Genomic DNA, 23,449 nt, shown 5'->3' on the forward strand with positions numbered 1-23,449 from the left:
CGTCATAGTAGCCTATGTCCTTTATTGGAGTTGATTCATAACAAATTTCAAGTTCAGCGTTTTGTTTGTGAAAGAGCGACAGACAGACAGAGTTACTTTCAAATTTATTAATATTATAAATTTGAAAGTAACTATATAGATAAGGACATATTGTGCTTGGTGCAACCAAGTTTAAATTAATATCAATTGCAATTGATCCCTTTGTTACATTCTAAAAATTAAAAATACTTCCACAATAATTTGATAATCTCGATTCTACTTAAATTTTGACGATTGTATAAATATTGAATACTAAATGAATGCTCCAAAAGTGTTCATAATAATTATTATTACTCAATGTTTCGGTTTCACTTACGTTATTAAATTACATTTATGGAGCTACGACATATTTCGGGAATCGAAATTAACGGCTCATATTTTAAGTCTGTAGCGCTCATATTTAAATTAAATATATAATAATAAATTCAATGAGGGCGGTTTATTTAAAACTAGCTCCGTAGTTATTCATGGCTGATTTAATGTATCAATCTATTGCTATATGTCAGTGAAGTTATTTGACCTTTCGCATTAAACAGTAATTTTAAAGGTTCAAACCATACGTAGGGACAGACTGTGATACCCGACTTTGTTTTATACTATGTAATGATAATGATTATATTTATTGTTTTTTTTTTTTTTTTTTTATTAAATATCACATAAAATTATTAAACTTAGTGGTAGGGATTTGTGCAAGTCCATTTGGAAAGGCGCCACTTATAATGTATTCTACAGTCAAGCAATAATAGTTAGTGTTGTCGTTCCAGTTTGAAGGGTAAAAGAGGCGGTGTAACTACAGGCATAAGGGACATAACATCTTAGTACCCTAGATGTGCGGGATTAGCGATGTTATTAATTGATAATATTTTATTTAATATTGGCAATTCTACTTATCATCAGGTTCATTGACCCATTCTATCTATACTATATATATATGTATATAAAGTTAGTTGAGTTTCTAAATTTAATTTACGAATAAATATCTGAATTTCAATCATATTTTTTGGCACATTTAACCTTTAAGAATCTGATTCGCACCTTTTCCCGTGATGCTAAGATTATTTATAATCGGAAATTGAATCTGTCAGAGCTGATCCTCGCTGATGTGACATAGAAAAGCTTTTAGATGGTAAACAGTCTGCCTTCGTTGTATTATAAAGTTATCCACTAAGTCATGTTTCGTAATGTATTTTGATTATCTCTTGTTTGAACACTTACGGAAAATATCCTTACTAAATATTATTTTATTTATTTTATGATTGAATCACTACGCTTTTTAATAATACATACACATGCTTAAATACACGCATACAAATACAAAAGCGAATGGATCGTTCACTTTTATAAACAACCTTTTTATTATTAATTAAAGTATCATATAAATAAGAAAATTTATGGTATCTGTGGATTGTAATATTCACAGAGTTTAGAAAAAAAAGTAGTATTTCGATTTATATAATTCTTATTGAAATTACTAAGAAAAAATACAGCTTTGATTATTATAAGTGTATTTGTAATGGTGAATAAATACAATTAGGCTTAGATGATATAAAAGAATTTCTGAGAAAATATACTGTTTTTTTTCCAAGTTTATTTGTAATGGTGGCAAGGCTAGGCTACGCTTAGACGTTATTATATAATCAAATACCTATATATGGTAAAATGAAGATAAAGAGTACCTACTAATTTACTTGTCGTTTCTTCTCGGCAGAATCTACTTTCCGAACCGGTGGTAGCTTCACTTTAAATAGTTGTTAAATGATAATTCAAAAGTACTTGTAAAAGTCTACTTGTATAAAGTATATTTTGATTTTTGATTTTCAATAAGCAATCTGAAATCTAGCAACTAAAGTAAAGTCAGACAACCTCACCTTCATCCATAGACAGCTGATCCCATATGGCGACTTTAGTTCCAGCAGGATCGCTGAGAGCGACGTAGGCGATTTCGTGTCTCACCAAGCGGAGATCGTGGTCCAGAGCAAGAATCCAGAAAGTAACTGAAACAAAAAAATCACAAAATAAATAGGTATATATTCGACAACATCACATACATTACTCTGATCCCCAATGTAAGTAGCTAAAGCACTTACAAGAAAAATAGAAGTAACGAAGGTATCACAAACACAAGACACGAAACAACAAAACTAATGAACATTTTCTACATCGACTCGGCCGGGGATCGAACCCGGGACCTCGGAGTGGCGTGACCATGAAAATCGGTGTACACACTAATCGACCACGGAAGTCGAAAGATGTATTGAAGTTTAGCTTCTTTTGGGCGCTTTATGAAGTTAGTTAAAAATATTGATACTGTTATTACAAATTCAAACATTCACTATGTAGAGACTTTAAATTTGTAAGAAACGGTTTCAGTATCGTGAAAGGACAAGAAGTCGATGTCGTCGAAGAAGCAGTAATACGCGCGTATAAATAAGTATACCTTTTTCATTATCGATTATTAATGTGTTTTTACATACGTATTCATGAGCATTTTCATAAAGACACGTAATACTATTTGAGTATGTGGATTATGAAAATTGAATTCATTTTTATATCCTGGATCAACATAAAATGCCGTTTTATGATCGAGCATTTAATTGTCGTTTACGTTCAATGTATTGCATCTCAATATTCAACGTAAACTTAGCCCAAGTAAATCATTTTCTTTATAGACTTTGATAATAAAAATTATCATTAATTTTTTTATCATTGATATTAGTTGTATAGATAGGCAGTTAAAGCTAAGAATGCATTGAAAACAATAATGATCGACGTGCAGTACAACACAACTTAGAAGTAAGATCGGTAAAATTCGTAAAACCGATCATATCCGAATTAGGCTATCTCAAACTATCAATATTTATTTCTTATGTAAATATGATCTTTACACAAACGTAATAACTTTTAATATCATATTACCCAATATATTCTCCGATTTGACACGTCGATTTACATGCACTTGCTTTCTCGGGTTGAATTGACGCGAGAATCTATAGCCACGAATAGTGTCGAATGGCGCGATAGGGGGCTATTTCTATTGGTCGTATAAAGCGGCAGTAATCGGTTTTATTGAATTTTTCGATGATACATCTAAGTTGTGTCATACTTTACGTACGTATGATAAGTATGACGTTTTCAAGTCATGCGTAGCTGACACACACACAACAACAACAACAGCCTGTAAATTCCCACTGCTGGGCTAAAGGCCTCCTCTCCCTTTGAGGGGAAGGTTTGGAACATATTCCACCAAGCTGTTCAATGCTGGTTGGTGGAATACACATGTGGCAGAATTTCTATGAAATTTGTCACATGCAGGTTTCCTTCACCGCTGAGCACGAGATGAATTATAAAGACAAATTAAGCACATGAATCAGCGGTGCTTGCCCGGGTTTGAACCCGCAATCATCGGTTAAGATGCACGCGTTCTAACCACTGGGCCATCTCGACTCTTGACACACACACAAATATATTAAAGTGGGCTCTATTGTTTCAGTTATTTTATAATGTGACATTATATCTAGATGTATATTAACAATCTAATCTAGGTTAAGTACTATATATACTACTAGCAACCCGCCTCATCTTCGCACGGGTGCAATACTTATACAAAATATACTGCAGAATTTGTTTTAAACTTGTAAAATTATGAGTGTTTCTTTACTATATTGTCCATGTTTTATATACAAAAAATCTTCCTCTCAAATCATTCTATCAATTAAAAAAGTGCATCTAAGTCTTTTGCGTATTTTAAAGATTTAAGCAAACATAGGGATATAGGGACAGAGAAGCGACTTTGTTTTATACCATGTAGTGGTATAAATGAATAAAAGGACGATTTAGATCGAACATTTTTCTTCAAATTCACTTGTAAGTCATAATACGTCTACTCAATTTTTAGTCCTACCACGCACTTATATCCCACGCATTTTATCTATACAGTATTTATAAGTATAATATACGTATATTTTATTACAGTACACGAGTAAAAATTCAATAATTGAAAACAAAATAAAAGGTAACATATAAAACCTCTTTACAAAAAACTCATTACATAATCCGGAATGTTCGAGATAATGATAATAAAACATAAATTAATGTATCATGAATGATAAATGTAATAAATAACCGATAAGCTGCTTACAAAAGGCACACAAACATTATGAAATATACGAAGGATTATATAACGTTACTCTCGTAACTTTATCATTACCGTTTTCGAAATAAAAAGCAAATAAAAACGGGTATGAAACATGTTTATCGTTTTTAAATGGAGTGTGTGAATTGAACGTTGATGTTACGTTTAATCTCCTTAATGGATGATATAAAAAAATTTGTTTAAATTTTAGCAAACAAAGCAATGAATAAATACTTTTTTTTCTATATTAATTTACCCTGTGGTAGGTTTGTTATTCTGGATAGACTGACAGTTCGTTATGTAGTCTACCGATACTACTACTTACTACAGACAAAAACGACATATTAATTTGCCAATATTGGTGGTGTATTGGCGATGTATTGAATAATGTCTATGGTATAATATAATATATAAAAATATTTTATTTATATTGATAAAACGGATACAGGAAAGACACAAATAAAACTGATGATGGATAGAAAACGTACAGCAAGGGCAAGAAAGGACGGAAATGACGTAATCATACGAAAGTATAATAGCGACAAATATCTATCTATTTTTATACATTTATTTATGTGTTTAAAAGATAAAGCACTGAGGTTTTTGTTGGGTCTTCTTGTAGAAATGCACATTCCGAACTCATAGTATATTTACGTTACATGTAATCCTAGTAATGGACGACGAAAAAATGGACGTAAAATACCACTTAAAAAAGTATAATTTGATTTACTGCAATCCTAAACATTAGCATAATAAAAACTATTTGGTATTATTTAATTATTTTTATAGAGTTAAAATATGATTAAAAATTAAGAATTCAAAAATAAATAAAATTAAAAACGGAACGCCGTTCGTCCGTTCATCGACGATCTAAGTTAAGCCATCAATAAAAATGAGACCACAAATCCCCGTGAAACAGTTGAAAGACAATTTATCCGGCTAAAGCAGTTTCCAGCGTAATATATGGGCTTTGCTCCGTAATTAATTACCGTAAGCCGTGTTACGTTCTAACTTGGACAATGAGGAAAAGTTGGCAACAGTTCACAAGGTTGACATTTGTAGCTCGATACATGTTCCTGTAACTAAACTAACTAGTTCGGGAAACAATGCTTTTATTTATAGAATAGGTGAAGGAAATGGATCACCTGATGTTGAATTATCACCACTGACATTTTTACTATGAGAAATTTCAACAATTCCTCACATGGCCAATGCGCCAACCTTGGCTCTGATGTTATGTATGTTGAGCCTATAGTTAAACTAGCCCTGATTTGGAATTTCGAATTTTAAATTTGGAATTTGGAATGTCTTCTAGTACAATACATACTTAATATGATATTGAATCTATTCTTTTTTCAGAATATGAAATATTCATTGGACCAAATATTCTATTATATTATATTATAATCAGTAATCTTTAGTTATTATCTCTCGCTAATAATTATGAATTAAACATAAAATAAAAATTAATTAACTTATTTTAAATAGAGATCCTTATAAAAAGCCTTGACGTTAAATACTTGCCTCAAATAAAATTTGTTAACGTAAAAAAGCCGCCAATCACGATGGTGACAGGGTGATCGAAAATCTAATTAATTACGCCCAATACCTTCTGCTGCTTTCAACCGAACATAATAGATGTTTATTCAATCGGTTGCTTCTAAAATAATTTACTCAACAACAAAAAAAGAATCCATTATTCGAGATGAGAAAAATATATACATCGAAGAAGAAATTATCTTTCAAAATATCCTCCGCGTTACACAGATATAAAAAAAAATTGAATAGAAAATTTCGAAAGACCAATGAACTGCGAATAATTCATCAAATTATCCATAGATTGTATAGAAGCCAATTCCATTAAGCTTTTCTGTTTAATAAAATGGCAATTTCATTTCACAGAATGCACTACAGTGTTTATACTTAATGGAGTGTATTTATTTTTTATAGTAAACTAGCGATCCGCCCCGACTTTCTACAGATGCAATGATACTAAATCAATATAATAGAGGATGTCCTGCAACGTTTACAGTTTTTCAGTCATTAGACAATACAAACCGCTGTGTCCCTGAATTTTAAACTTGTGATATCTTAGAACATATTCATTTAAATTACATGTTATAAAGGGCAGTATTAATCTATAATAAATGCACAATGGATTTATGGTACTCAATTAAATTAAAGGATTAAAGTTGTTTTGCTTAGTATCACTTCGAAATAAGCCATTATTTTTCATATACATATACCATAGATAGACATATACCATGGCGGACATTTTTAAGACCTCATTCAGGTGTATAATACTGTAGTACATTATTTTTATCTATCTCAGACAGCGTTTGCAATGAAAGCGCAAAAAAGTGTTTACTTACGACATTGCTTTAAAAACTTCTGAAATTATTAGTGTTTCTTAACTATATGGTACATGTATTACATATATAAGCCTTCCTCTTGAATCAATATGTATATTGAAAACTGCATCAATATCCATTGTGTAAATTTAAAGATCTAAGCATACATAGGTACAGACAGCGGTAAGCGACATTGTATTATACCATGTAATGATAATGATGATTGTACTTACTTGTTTCGCCAGGGCGGTAATGATGTCTGGCAGGTCGAACTATGACATCCCGTACTGGTCCCAGCAATCGTATGACACTGTGACTCGTAGCAGTACACTCGTCGTTGCCAACGCATCCGACCGTGGTGTGAAGAGTGCAATGAGTGGCTGGTGACGATGGTATCTTCAACGGTATGATACCATAACCTAGAACAAAACGTACAAATTTATATTTGTCACTATCTGCCAGTGATAATTCCATTCCAACCATTCCAGAGATTACCCGGAACACATAAACAGATAGACAGACCGAAAAATAATGTAAAAAAATATATTTTGGTATATGTACTGAATATACATACATATGCCGTTATATACCGTTTTGTTATACTACATATGGTACATGTGGTAAAACAAAACGGTTATTTTAATATGACAAATATAATCCTCCAATTTTATTATATGATTATTATATTGATGATATATATTTAAAACATTCACACAACAATTAATCATTAAGCTAAAAAATTATCTTGTTTTTTGAACGCGCTTATTTTAATATGTACAAGACTACAAGTTTATTTAAAAAAAAAAATTCATAGCAAGATAGTCTTCATATTGAAAAAATAATCTAAAATCACGATAGAACCCACCAGGGATCCACCCCCAACAATATTTAACGAGAGTTTGTATATGATGAATACATACGTAGGGCTTAGAAATTTCGATCAAATCTATTAAATCGAATACGAGACAAATTCCGTTGAAGTTATTTTAACAATCGGTATTTCTGTTACAACGAAGTTAAACGTAATAATATTTAAATAGAATAGAAGTGGTACTCCATTAAAGACCAAGTAAAGTTCGAGACACTTCGATACCGACAATAAAAGATCTTGGAGCACCTCCAAATGGAAAAGATGTCTGAGAAATTTTCGTTCGCCAACCACTCAAATGAACCAGACACTATTAAAAGGTAAGAATGATTATATCTGAGAATGGGAAGACGATTGGGTAAATGTTATTTCATATTGGAAATACTTTCTATTCGACTTTTATATATTTTTATATTAAACTAGCTGAACTTGCGGCTTTACCTACGTGAAATTTATAAAAATAAACTTCTAATCCCCGTTTTACTCCCTTAGGGGTAGTGATTCGTAAAATCCGTTCTTAGCGGCTGCCTGCTCCCTATAAGGAGTTCAGTCTGTAGGTAGTATCGTTTCTAAGATTAAAGATTAATCAGGAAGTGGTATATCAAATATATGAGTATATAGAGGAAGGAAATATTATATTTAAACAATTCCTGAAAAAAGTACTTACAATTTATATTAATTTAAATATATAATAAAACCTTTCTAACTAATAATGAACCATGTATTTTCATACTATAAGTATTATTAGCTTTCCATTTTCAATTAATATTTGTGTCGTATTTAATTATTTATAAACTGTGATTACACATTTAAAACAAAGTTTTACAATCGACTATCATTAAATATTTAACCATTCCGCTAACCACGAAAACTAAGAGCCTATGTTCCTGTAATTTACATTTGCTTAATGACCTTTTAAAACTCAGCACTAATAAATAACTCTGAACTATACACAGTAGTGTATTTTAAAGAATATTAAAATCAATTTGTCTAGAATATTTTGATTGAGTATTGTTTATTATGAAACGTGGCATTTCTTTTGTCAAGTCTTAATAAGAATTCGTAAAATTGAGCGTTCATGTACATATATTATGAGTGATTTCACTTTTTCTTTCAGAATTTCATTTAAAATTCAGACCCGAATACACAGAACTCGTTCCATATTAATAAGTAAGATAAGTCAAAGATATCTTTATGAGTTTTCATACGAAGTAACATTAAACAATATTATGGAAAAATTTATGAGAATTTTTGACGAACACAGTCATACAAAAAAAAGTTATTTAAGTCGACGTTTATTAATAAACATTTCTTTAGTTATACCAGTTAATAATAATATATATTATGTATACAATAATAGTAATATATATTATGATTATCAAACATATAGAAATGAAACAGATTCACTATTATAATGTATTTAAAGAAACATGTAAATATCATGAAAATTTCAATTAACTACGTATTTTATGTCAGTGTTTGATACAAAGACTAATTATAATAAGTATTATTTTTTGTTCCATTTATTTTACTCCAAAGAGCGATTTATTTGTTATAATAAATAAAAAAAAATAACAAAAAGAAAAACCGACTTCAAACAAAACACAATTTTAAAGCAAATAAATATGCACTAAATAGTTATAAAAACAATTGCGTATTCAACATATTTTTTAGAGTCCTCCTAAGTAAAATGAAATGAAAAGTATAATATTAGATGACTTAAAAGTGGATTTAAGATTATACAACGTAGTTATAGTTATTGTTATATTTGGAGCCTTACATTGGAACATCGGAGGTAATAACTTTCAAACAAAAAAAAAATATCACAATCGGTCCACCCAGTCAAAAGTTATGAAGTAACAAACATAAAAAAAATTATTGAAACCTTTGATAACCTTTTTGAAGTCGTTTGAAATTTTTTTATTATATTATTATATTGTAACGCTTTTTTTGCATGTATGGCCGTCTGGTGGTAAGATGTCAACTCTGCTCGTGAAAAAAACATAATCATCCTTATTTTGTACATCACCAATGTGCTAACCAACTGAGAACTGAGATGGTATATCCCTTGGGCCTGCAGTTATATTAATTATTCACTCTTCAAACAGGAACACAACACTAATTAATACCATTTCGCGGTAGCATATGTGTAACGAAACCAGAATCCAAATAGGTCACCTGTTGGTACGTGGTCACCATCACCTATAGATAATAGGAATGTAAGAAATATTAGATATTTCTGACTTTGATTTTGCGGTAGAATATCTCATGAGTGGGTGGTACCTACCCGGGCTTGCACAAAGCCCCACTACCAAGTTAAGCGTAACTGATAAAAACACATTTCGTTCGATAAAGCTATTAAATATTCTACAGTATAAAATATTTAAATTGTAAAGAAACGTAGCAAGACTAGACTATTATACGACAAAGGGCAAAATTAGCACAACGATTTTAAACTCGATAATATTTCTCAACAATCATCATGAATCCTGACTCATGTCTGTAATTAAATCACATCGTTCCCCATTGTGAACCGTAACTACCTTCCTCTGACAGTGTTATTAGCACTGCACAAAATGGAGGCTATAAGGGCGACAATTGCTTGCACGTTCCAGATGAACCAATTTCCCTGCTGGCAAAGATGATATAATCACTGAAGCTGAACAGATACGAAATACAGCAAAGATTAACTTTTTACTTCAAAAGAATTAAAAAAAAATTATATAATATTTTTAACCTATTTTTTATTAGGTTTGCTTCTAAATTTAAAAACATTTAAATTCGTCAAGCTACCTTTAATTTTACTTCAATATATTTTTGTCGTTTGACGTAAAACAGAGTAAAAAAAATATCGTATTTATATTGTTTAGAATTTTATTGGTATTTCGATTCATATTAAATGTAAGTGTTCGTATACCAGCTTTAAAACTCGTTCGTGTTATACATAAGCTCTCTCATATCCGAATGCTTAGTTCGGGTATAATATTCGCCCTGCACACAATTTAGCAAATTAGTCGCCCAAACTGCATCATTAGCTGACCGCATAGAACAGTATCATTTCAATGTGATTTTTTTCATTTATATTTACAATACATTCGGTAATATAATTTCAAAAATGAATATTGAGACAACATCACATACATTACTCTGATCCCAATGTTAGTAGCTGAAGCACTTGTGTTATGGAAATCAGAAGTAACGAAGGTACCACAAACACCCAGACCCAAGACAACATAGAAAACTAATGGTAATCTACGTTGACTCGGCCGGGAATTGAACCCGGGACCTCAGAGTGGCGTACCCATGAAAACGGTGTACACACAACTCGACCACGGAGGTCGTCAAATATTTCTGGTAATATTAAAGTAAAAATACGTTCGGTAATGTAATTGCAATCTTAAATGAATATTTCTGGTAATATTTCTCTCAGTTAAAGGAACGAGTTAACTTTCACATTAAAAATGTTGAATTATTTTAACTCGACGTGACATTTCCTTAAGTGCACGATTGACTTTGTTCTTTTTTAGCTTTTAGTCCAACATTAAAATGATTGTTGGTGACTTTCAGTGTTTTAAATCTTTGTGTATTATCTATCGTTATATTTAAATCAATTACTATGATAGAATGCTTTGTTAAATTTTATAAATATTTAGCATCTAGTTTTACTACAGGGGAAGGGTAACTATTTAATTCCTTGTTTTGTATCACTACAAAGAATAAAACAAAGTAGCTTTCTCTGTCCCTTTATCCCTATGTATGCTTGAATCTTAAAAACCACGCAAGGGATTTTGATGTCATTTTTTTAAATAGATAGAGTGATTCAAGAGGAAGGTTTTTTGTATATAATACATGGATAATGTAGTAAACACTGACAATTTTAGAAGTTTGTAATTTATTTAGTAATAGGATTGCACCTGTGCGAAGCCGGGTCAGGTCACTAGTCTATTATATCTATGAAAGGTACGCAAGAGTCTATTTGAGCACAGTCAGTTATAATTCGATTTCAGTTCCATGGGTACAAGTTGCTTAAAATTTAATTTAATGTTGAAGACGTCTCAAAGGACATTAAATATAAAATTTAGCATCGATTTTATTTTTACGACTCAGTTTTAAGCTTGGCTTTCAAATGTTTCACACAAATCGGTCCACAAAACTAGTTATCTCAAACTATCTGCACTTTCAGTCGAAAAGTTTTACATCGTTAAGTATTTAAAGAAAATGTATTCGTATTTAAATTCCGTACCATTGACTGGTCGATTCATTTAAATTAAATCAATTCTAGCGCTCACGAGCTGAGTTGGCCCAGAGGTTAGAACGCGTGCATCTTAACCAATGACTGCGGGTTCAAACCCAGCCAAGCACCACTGAATATGCATGTGCTGAATTTGTGCTTATAATTCATCTCGTGCTCGGCGATGAAGGAAAACATCGTGAGGAAACCTGCATGTGTCTCATTTTATAAAAATTCTGCCACATGTGTATTCCACCAACATGAATTGAAACAGCGTTGTGGACTATGTTCAAAACCTTTTCTTCAACGGGAGAGGAGACCTCAGCCCAGCAGTGGGAAATTTACAGGCTGTAGTTGTTTTTGTTTAGCGCTCCAAATATTTTAGTTCTCCCGTTTAACTGCTGAATGATTACAACTATTTAATCAGCACTAGAGTGATTTGCCTTAACGCATACAAATCTCCGTAGAATAATTAGAAAAGTATCAATCGATTTGAGCGGTTTCAATTAAAGTTTCGTCAGGGGAATTAAATTTTCCTGGCGCACCGTCGCCATCCGAAGGGATCAAGTGTGGCTTTTCTCAAGAACATTGGTTTTGACAGATTACATTTTGAGGGGTCTTTAATGAAATACGTAAGACGGAGCTTTATAATTTTAACGATCTTTCGATATAAGCAATTTGCTTGAAATTTTGTTCATTTTTTATCATATTTACTTCGTAGCTGTGCCCACGACATTATAGACGATTGAATTTTACCAAAAAAAAAAAAATGGTAGCCTAAGTTACTCCTTATTATATCAGTTATCTGCAAGTGAAAGTCCCGTCGAAATCGGTCTAGCCGTTCCAGAGATTAGAAACAAACAGACAGACAGATAAAAATTGTATAAAATGTTATTTTGGTATATGTATCACTTAGAAATAAATAAGCTTTGAGTAAGAAAGAGCTATTTTAATATTACAAACAGACACTCTAATTTCATTATAGGTATAGATAGTGTGAAACTCTTTACTCCCGTACTGAATCCTTTTCCTTTGAAATGTCAAAATGTACGTAAATATAAAGAATAATAGAAAGGGACAGATTCTTGTTATAGTTTAGATTCAAATATATGTTTTTGGTGTTAAATGCTTAAGCCAAAAAGAGATAGCACACGCTGATTGCATAAGTTTAGATCTATCGTTTGTAATTACGAATAGAGTGTCGAATATGTATTGTATTGCTTGTATCTCAAACAATAGATAACCTTATTAACATAACAATTAAGATCTATTTTTAAATGAAAAGTAATTTAAAGAAACTCAAAGGACGTATAAGAGCTACAACTTCAAAATACTTAAAATCAAAATAAGTAGCGAATAGTTTCACAAGATTCAGAAGTACGTGCCCACGGGAGTGCACAAACTTGAATGCAACCGATTGATATCGCGACGCAAAACTTTTTAAAGTTATACTCTCTTGAAAGTGTATGAAATGAAGTATATTTATACAACCTTTATATAATATACTTTACATACACTTGTATTCAATTTCAACGTTATTTTTAGCAAAAATTATTATATATTTGTAATTCGAATAAACGTTTTTTTCTCTCTGTACCTCCGTTTTCTACTTATAGGACACTAGACGATTTTAATACACACATACAACACTCATAGAAAGAGCGATAAACGAGAAAGGTTTTTATATACATAATGTAGGTATATATTTTGTAAAAAATGGCTTAGCTGTATCGGTGTATTTGTATCAATATTCTCTTCTCAATCTCTTATCAATTTAATCTTCATTCTTAAATAAAGCTATTGAAAAGTCATTTAATTTTATCTATTAAAAATTAATAAGAAAATTAAGCCATTGAAAATGAAAATTGATTGATTTGCATGTGAAACCATTCTTCTTTTCTTTTCAATTCTCATTTATTATGTACTAATATAAATTAATAATGTTCTTCAACTTCTCATCATCTTTTGTTAATAAATTGTATCCCAAAGGCGGAGCAAGTTGCTTGCTTATATATAAAACAGCATCTATACTTATTAGTACTAGCAATCATCATTCATAATTTTAAAATATACAATTTCAACTACGAAAATAAACAAATGAATATTATAAATTTTAGAAATCTGAATATTTCTGAAATATCGGGTTGCTTTACAATCAGCATTAGTTTGGGAGGAAAATGTTGCATTTGGTAAATGTTTTATCATTTTTCTTAACAATAAAGCTCGTATACAGCAGCGCGTGAGTTTCGAAAACTATTGCACCTGAAAATTTTAATTATAAGAAAATGTCTCATTGTTTATAGTATTTATATGACATATTATTTGGGCATATTGCTAATTTAGTTCACAAATTAGCTATCAATTTAGAGTGTCTCCAGAAATTGTGTCAATTATAAGGTATAAAACAATAATCAATCTATGCTTTGTGTTACTTATTATAATTATAAACAATAATTTTTGATAACACTTTTTTTTTATTTCCATTGTAGTTTCTGTTCGTGATGGAAAATATCTTAAGGAAATCGGCACATTTTGAAAGAACTTTGGTTCACTTCACCAACGAATACAGCTACATTCCTTTTCTTTGAAAATGCAAGTGCACTATACTACACTGTGGGATTTTTATGGAGTAGCTTCCTATGTTATTAGTCTATTGACGTAAATTGATGTTTTGAATAGAACTATATTAGCATAATTTACGTCAAGCGATTTGGAGTAACAACTGGATACTATGGATTATAATTTGTAATTACATAGTGAACTTAGGCCTCGTAGATTAACTTAGTATTAACCGAAAATTGCAGCTTCAAAACCAATGTTGCTTTCATGTGCCTTATTATGTGTGTGTTAATTTGAATACACATATACATGTACATATACATTATTTCGTGGCGTGGTATTCAGCGTGGCGAAATAATCTCTTAGTGTTCTTCTCCAGTAAAGATAATCTTTGCTCAACAATCGGACATTATAGGATTATTGATAGAAAAGTCTGTTTTGTCGATGTTTCCAATTCTTTACGCAAATTACTTGTTTGTAGATCGAATCCACAACAAACGTAAACAAAAAAAAATTGCTATCGACCGCTAGCTAATCCGGTTTAAAGTTTTCATTTGCTAAAAAAACCTAACGAGAACGGCACACCGTATCGAGTGTTTCAAAGGATCGCAATAACTGCCTTTGCCCAAGGCTTTACGCGTGTACACTTGTACAGTAGCTCACTACATTAGTGCTCAAATGTGTGTGCAAAAAAAAACGAGCGCAATCTTTTTTCTTTCACTCTCATCTATTGGGACAGCAATTCCAAACCGACTGAAAAGAGTTTAAGCACAGTACCAATGACTACGTGCTTTCCAAGCCGTGGGTGTATACATACTCTTAGTTTCCAAGCAATGGACATGTCCTAAAATGGACTGAGACAATCCAATAGCCAGGTCTGACACGATATGTGGTTCGGGATGTACAGCCCTGTAGTTAGTTTATTACCCAATTAAGCTAAGTGGGTATATGAATATCTATATGATTATAATACCAGATAAATAAACTTCTACGACAATAATTTTAATAAAAACACCACTTACAACTCTTTAAAAAATATTTTGAATTTGATTCAATTGAATGATTTGAAAGATTTTACAGGAACATCTTGAGTTACGTTCTCAATATTTAGTTCTATAAAATAAATGCAATTAAACTTTTTGAGTAGGCTTTTACAAGATTTTTTATATCGTCTTTGTACAATATTAATTGAAACTACTACCAGTTCAGATTGTAGTTTCTACTGAGAAGAACCGTCAAGAAACTTAGTACTTATATAAATTTAGGTATGTGTCTTCTCACTATCATTATTCAAAAGTAAAACGTAAGTAACATACGCAGTTATCCACTTGTTATGTATAATGTTACTTTTATATAAGACCTTTAGTAAATTTACACTTATAGTAACGAAATGTATTTGCATATCGAACGCTTAAGCGTTTCCACTATTTAACAATGCTTGAAAGCAATTTGTCTCCACCGCATGTTTTTGACAGAATTCCGAATCTGCTCGGGGAATAATTAGAAAAGTAACCGTCAATGCTTAAGGTGGATTCAATTAAAAGTTTTACTAATTGATTTGAATTTTCTGTTTGTTGTTCCATAATGACGAGGAAATTAATGCCTTGAATGTACATTTTCTTGGTAATATTTAATTACATTCCATATTTAAATTATGGATAAGAGTTTCTATTACACTATTATCTTATGTATTTCTTTAACTTTTATGTATTGGACCTCGTTGGTCTGCTAGTTATATATAAGACCGTAAATTGCGTCTTATATCATCACAAACCAAGGTCATGTGGTCTTGGGTCAAATCTCAGGCTCTCAATAGCTCAGCAGCTCAGCAGTGTCATGTGGCATAATCACGTTGAAATTAAACACACGCAGGTTAACTCACGATGTTTTAGTGCAGTATCGATGAGGATGTATTTAAATGGTAAGAATAATCTGAATATATATTCAAGATTGGCTTCAGGTAAAGAAACTCAACAATCAATAGCAAAGATATGATGAGACATAACAAAGCTCGTTTTCAAAAAAAAAAATTACAAAATTATTAATTTTTATCGGTAAATTACGAACACTAAAAAGAAACAAAACGTATATTTTTTTTCGAGTCCAATTAAATGTATCAATTAATTTATAATATTATACCATTACGATCTTACAATTCTTCGTGGGATGTCAACAAGGCCGTTTAAATGAGCTACATTTAAAATCCTGTCAGGATCTCGTTTCGAAGCTTACGAGAAGAAATAGTCACGTCGCCGGCTAAAGGTTAAATATTACATAACATTCCCTAAATATTATCAGTCTATAAAATGTTTAGTATAACAGAGGAATTTACTCAATCGATAACCAAAGATCAATTGGTGATAATACTGAAATATTCACATCGATTCACAGTAACAGAACTGTTGGAATACAATTTCATGCACTTGGATGCAGACGTTCACCACATGTTTCCATTTGAAGATTGCGTTTTTGAATATACTTGGCACAAATAAGACACGAATTTGTATTCCAGTATTGCTATTGGACAAATTGCGTATAAATTCAATAAGAGATATATTGTGTTTTTGTTGCATTTAATTTTCTATGACTGTGCTATGCCGTATTTCGTTTATTTTTCGTCGATGATTTAACCGTATTTTTAACTATTACTAATATATATACTAATGAACACAATTTCCAAAAACACATAGTAAAGTAAAGTAATGTAACGGCCTATACATTTCCCACTGCTGAGATAAGGCCTCCTCTTCCATTAAGGAGAGGGTTTGGAACATATTCCACCACGCTGTTCCAATGCGGGTTGGTGGAATGCACATGTGGCAGAATTTCGATGAAATTAGACACATGCAGGTTTCCTCACGATGTTTTCCTTCACCGCCGAGCATGAGATGAATTATAAGCACAAATTAAGCACATATATATATATAGTGGTGCTTGCCTGTGTTTGAACCCACAATCATTGCGATTAAGATGATTGCGAGTTAACTAGCTAACCTAACCTAACCCAACCTAACCACTGGGTCATCTCAGCTCTAAAACACACGTATAATATATATTTTTATTATATGTATAGCATTCATCACCCTCCTGTCCTCATCCCAATTGTATTTGAGGTCGGCGCAGCATGTCGTCTCCTTCCATACTTCTCTGTTGGACGTCATCTCACAAATAATATTCTTTCTAAGCATATCATCTTTCACACAAAACCATCCATCGTTTCTTTGGTCGTCCTCTACCTCTATACCTATTCACATCCATGGACAGCCATTGATACGAAAAAAACAGTGACATATCAATATTCATTCTTCTAAAAATACAGAATTGAATTAAAGATATTTCAAAAATAAAATATTTCATAAAGTATTTTGAAATATCAATGTCAATGAGATAAACCAAACGCATTCAGGCATTAGCAGACAAAATAAAACCCCTGCATAACCTATAAATGTGTAAAAATCTGAGCAAAACTATTTTCATAATACAAAGAATCCTTTGTTATAATCTAGCGTCAGTCACAAGCGGTTGGCCAGCAAGAATAAACGAGGTCGGAACCCGTGTTTAAAAAGAGCGAAGATTCCTTTGGAAATCTTTTAAAAGGCACCAAATTTCAAATTGGCTGCTTATTATTCTTCGTGCAGAGACGGGCGACATAAAATTTCCATGAGCACAAAGCAACGATATACCATATAATATTTTGTTCAGGGAACCTTTTGCATAGGAATCCGAGAAGATTGGCTTTGTTCGGACTCACAAACAACCAGACTTCATTCAAAGGAATTTTCGTAGAACGCTTGGAACCATTGGACTGAGAGAGAAGTTTTCATGTTCCGACTAAAATAATAAAGAAATTATTAAAAGTACTATAGAAAACGTACGCTGTATGGAGTATGCGTTTTATTTACATCCATGTATTGTTAGAGCTTCTTTTATGTTGATATAAAATTATTTTCGAGCTATTTAAATTTTGTGCATTCTGTTTTATTTTACGCCAGCCGGGTAACTGCTCTGTACAAGTTATGACTCTACAGAACATGTCAATAAAAATACATCATAGCTACAGAAAAAACAACATCGAGACAGTTATATTTTACGTGTTTTTTGTATGTATTGTTTTATATGGTGATACTATGCTTATAAAATCGTTTGTTTAATCTGACTTGATATGCAGGCATCACTGTTGACTATACAGTGGAGTCTATCCCAAATTTATTGGGATATGTGAGTTTGATCATCAGCGACCACGGTTACATAACAGTTCTTATTATTAAATTATATGAATTAATTAATTTCAAAAAATTTAATGTGTCGGAATATTCTACTCCATTTAAACACTCCTTTAACTTTTTGGGTACATTTCATATTTTTGTTATCCATGCAATCGATTGAAAGATGGGAGATTAAGAAAGAATATTTTTTTTACAATGGCAATTTCGTAATTTTTTATAAAGTTCATTCGTAATCAGTAATAACATTAACGTTATAAAGAGAATAAAGAGAAATTCATTCATATATTTTTCCGCGTTCACGTTTGTATAAGACATAAAAGATAAATGAAAGAAATATGTAAGTGTAAGTTTTCATTTAATGCAATGAAACGTTATTTATAGAATAAATCATGTCATAATAATATAATAATAATAATAATAGCCTTTATTTCCTGAACTTATAGTTACAAAAGGTCCCTAAGTTCGGTTTGCCTTTTGGCATAGGCCTCCTCCAGTTCCTTCCATTGCACCCTGTCCCTCGCTACTCTCAGCCAGAGTGGTCCCGCTGCCAATTTCAAGTCATCTTCCCATCTCCTGACTTGACGACCCCTACTTCTTTTGCCGTCCCTTGGTTGCCAGAGTGTGACTTGCTTGCTCCATTTGTTAATGGGGTGGCGTAGCATATGTCCAGCCCATCTCCATTTTTGAGCGTCTATCCGGGTAAGAATGTCTGTGAGTTTTGTTGTCGTTCTTATTTCTGCATTTCTGACTCTGTCTTTGATTTTTAACCCTAGCATGCTTCTTTCCATGGCACGCTGGCATTTCGCTAGCCTTTCCCTGTGATGACGTGTTAGCGACCAAGTTTCACATCCGTAAGTGAGAACTGGTAAAATACAGGTATCGTATGTTTTCTTTTTTATCTGGTTACCTAGATCCTTACTCTTCACTATTTCCTTCAATGACCAGTACTTTCTCCATCCCTGGGCTATTCTTCTGTTTATTTCCTTAGTCATTTCCTCAGAGGGTGATATTATCTGTCCTAAGTAAGTATATTCTTTGACATATTCGATCTTGATACCATCCACCATAACGTCTATCTCCCTTGAGTTTGTCATCAAGTTTGTTTTACCGGCGTTGATTTCCAGGCCGACTTCTCTACTTATATTTGCTAAGCTCTGCATCATTTCTTCTATAGCTGCTGGATTCTCCTCAAGTAGCACCAGATCATCGGCAAATCTAAGGTGGTTTAGGCGAGTTCCATTGATGTTCAGGCCAAAGTGATCCCAGTTTAGTTGTCTAAAGATGTGCTCAAGTACGGCGTTAAATAGTATGGGGGAGAGAGGGTCGCCCTGGCGCACGCCCTTTTTAATGGGAAATGATTCTCCTGTTGATTCTAGTTTTATACTGGCCTTGCTAGATTTGTATATGCTCCTGAGTATTTCTATATAGTTTTTCTCGACCCCTTGTTGTTCGAGGCTCCACCATATGTATTGGTGCCTGATGCTATCGAATGCCTTTGAGTAGTCTATAAACGCCAAGTAGATTTGTTTGTTGTATTCATTGTACTTCTGAATCAACTGTTTTATTGTGTGAATGTGGTCTATTGTGTTGAAGTTTTTCCTGAATCCTGCCTGCTCTACGGGTTGGTTTTCGTTTAGTGTTAATGATATTCTTTCCTGAATTACTTTAGCAAATACTTTATAAATGTTTGATATTAGGGAGATTGGCCTATAATTCCCAATCTCGTCTCTAGGGCCTTTTTTGTGCAGTAAGATTATGTGACAATCGTACCATTCTTCTGGAATTTGCCTTGTTTGTAGAATTTCATTAAAAAGTTTGGCCAGCACAGGACTGATTTCGTCTAAGGTTCCCTTGAGTATTTCATTAGTTATCTTATCTGGCCCTGGGGCTTTCTCGAGTTTTTGAGATTTTATTGCCTTGATTACCTCTGATGTAAGGATTTCTGGCATTTCGTCTACTTTTTCTTCGTTTGCTTCGATTTCTTCCTGAACTATGGCCAACCTTGAGTCGTATTTATCAGAGTATAATAGGCGGTAGTAGTCCGTAGCTAATTTTTGTATTGAGAGTCGATTAGTTAAGTAAGATTCGCTTTGTTTTATTTTCGATATCCATTTTTTCCCCTGTTCGCTTAGTTGTTTCATAGCCTTTTTTGTACCTCCTGTTTTTTTTATGTGTTCTTCCAAAACTCTATTCCTTTCTTTCTTGCGATCTTTCCTCATGTTCTCCTTGATTTCCTTGCTAAGGTTGGCAATTTTTTGGCGTCTTTTCACATCTCCTTTATTTGATATTAGAAATCTTCTTTGGTCCAATAATTCCAGTGTATCTTTGCTTAGGTAACTTTTTTTGTTTCTGGGTTTGCTGACCAGCATCTCTTTTAATTTGTTTTGTAATCTCTTGTATTTAATCGTAGTTTCATCATCGTAGATAAAAAATTCGTTAAATAATTCTATTGTTGTGTGGGCACTAGTGGGGTGGCTATATTCTGATGTTTGATTCCACGTATTATTGTTTACTAGGTTTATCCTGGATCTTTTAGGTTGGTTTAGACTAAGACAGCTTCTTACCATGCGGTGGTCTGTGTTAAAGTTAAGGTTTTTAACTATGCTGGTATCTGTAAACGGACTTGCTTTGTTGGTTATAATATAGTCGATTTCGGTTTTGAATTTTGCACCTGGGGAGCACCACGTCCACTTGCTTTTAGGTTTCTTGTTAAAATGTGAGTTCATTGAGATAAGGTTATTTTCCATCATGAATTCTACTAGTTTCTGTCCATTTTGGCTTCTTTTTCCATGCCCGAATTTCCCGATTGTGGGGTCTTCTCCGGCTTGCCTTACTCCAATCTGTGCATTAAAGTCGCCCATGATTATTATGTTGTTATTGAGGTGCGGTGTTATTGCACCTGATATACTCTCATAGAACAATTCTATGTCTGTTTTCCCCGCTTGTTCTGTTGGGGCGTATATTTGGAAGATGGCCCAGTTTTTTTTGTAGCCTGGTAGTTTTAAATGGACCACCGCAATTCTGTCAGAGACTCCTTCAAATCCAATAATGTTCTTCTTCAGTTTAGACTTAATAAGGAAACCTACTCCTCTATGTCCGGTGTGTTCCCCTTTGTGAAACATGATATAGCCATTTCTCTCTTCTATCCCTTCTCCTGGCCTTCTCATCTCACTGATGCCAATTATGTCCCATTTTATATTAGTTGTGGCTATTTCTAGTTCTTTTAGGCTCTCATCTGTTCTTAGTGTCCGCGTATTTAGTGTGCAGATATGTAAACGTTCGGTGATCTCTTTATCTTGATTTATCTGGGTTGATTTGTTTTTGTGCATATTTTTTCTACTTGGGTTTGCTTCAGGGTGTTTCCAAATATGGTATTTCGGTTTATATGGAGGGTGTTTGTCTTCTTCCCCCACGGTGACAAGCCGGCTTGGGGTGCGGTTTTTGAATTTTGAGTTTGGTGGTGTGATTGTTAGAGTTGTTTGGATCCTGGAGTCGCATATCAGTTTTTTGAGAGATTCGTTAATGAAGCCGATCTCCCTCTCTCGACATAGTTCAGTATATTTGGTTTGATTATTTCTTTTGTTGAAGTTTTAGAGAGGGTGTTGCTCTGTGTGTTCAATAAGCTTGACATGTTTCCTGCGTTGGTTTTCTTTTGTGATGATGATTTTGGTGATCCTGAAGTCTCCCTTTTCCTCTTTTCTCTGTTGCTTTCATATGTTTTCTTTATTATCAGTTTGTCGTATTTTATGTAAGCTATATTCCCTTTTTTCTTTTCCTCCTCAACTTGCTGCTGTAATTGTTTGCGTTTTTCTATGATTTCTTTAGGGTAATCTTCTTTGATACTTACACCTTCTTGAAGGTTAGTTCTATTTCGCAAAATTATATGTTTTTTCCACATAGTTGTGAGTGAAACTACTACAGGGCGATTTTTATGGAGTTCTTTTTTACCGATTCTGTATATATTGTTAATTTCGAAGGCTTCAAAGTGTACTCCCATATCTATTATGATGTTCTTTATGAGGTCTACTAGCTCCGTTTCAGTTGTGGCTTTTCCTTCCTCGATGCCAAAGAAGACAAGGTTGTTTTTGCGCTTATCCTTATCCACGAAGTTGAGTTTTGACTCTAACTCGCTTATCTTGTTTTTAAGTTGATGTTTTTATGTTAATCATGTCATAAGAAAGAATAAATAATTGAATGAATTAATTAATTTACAACTAGAAATATTATGAGAGAAAAATTTCGAACCATTCTTCCTAGAAAGTATTGAATAAACATATATTATATATACGATATATTTTTATGTTATTGTAGAGTTTAAATGTCTCAAAACATATACTGACTAGTAATCTACAATAAATACTGCATATATGAGCCTTATAAAACTACATGAAAAGTTGTATAATTAAACTCTTATTTGTAATTGGAATTTTTGATATATTTTTTTCCAAAAACTATGGGTGAGGAATCGGAATTATATCCTTATGATTTGCAACAATTCATACACACACACACACACACACAAACACACACACACACACAACACAAGTACCAATAAGAATTTTGATGAGCCATGTAGTCTGCCTGTGACTTCAAAGGCGTCTGTGACCTTAAGGAAGCAGTTAAATACTCAAAATCCTTATCTGTACCCGTAAATATCACATGCAAAGTGCATATTGAAATATTGTTTCTACTTTAGTTATCATAGCATCAATATAGACCGCAATGGTAACATCCCCAAAAAAGTCCAAATAAAGAAAAAAAAAAACAAGCTAACCCGTTAACGATGTCAACAGAATCCATATTTACTCGTTCGTGTCCAATGAACGTGTTCTAACAAGGAGATTTTCCTTTTGCAAGATCTAATTTTTCCGTTCCATCTGATGGAAGTCGCAGCTGACAGCCAGTGAACGGTTCGTTAGATGCGCTGCAAAGCAAATTCGATTTCTTCGATGGAATTAGCAATTACTATGATCATTAGCACCCCGTCATGGAAATCTGAATTTGATGTTTGTAGCGATTACATCCCGACGTGTAATTGAGTTT

General features: G+C 32.6%; 1 protein-coding gene across 1 annotated transcript in view; it reads right to left on the reverse strand.

Moving 5' to 3' along the window:
* LOC124535075 (C3 and PZP-like alpha-2-macroglobulin domain-containing protein 8) overlaps positions 1–23,449 on the reverse strand; it is a 240,584-nt gene that overhangs the window by 94,276 nt on the left and 122,859 nt on the right. The window contains exons 4-5 of the mRNA XM_047111123.1: positions 6,756–6,941; positions 1,908–2,033 (exon numbers count right to left, since the gene is read on the reverse strand). Coding sequence (XP_046967079.1) covers positions 1,908–2,033; positions 6,756–6,941 — 312 coding nt within the window. The remainder of the gene's footprint in view (positions 1–1,907; positions 2,034–6,755; positions 6,942–23,449) is intronic.

The sequence above is a fragment of the Vanessa cardui genome, chromosome 14, assembly GCF_905220365.1.
Source record: "Vanessa cardui chromosome 14, ilVanCard2.1, whole genome shotgun sequence".
Lineage (NCBI taxonomy): Eukaryota > Metazoa > Arthropoda > Insecta > Lepidoptera > Nymphalidae > Vanessa > Vanessa cardui.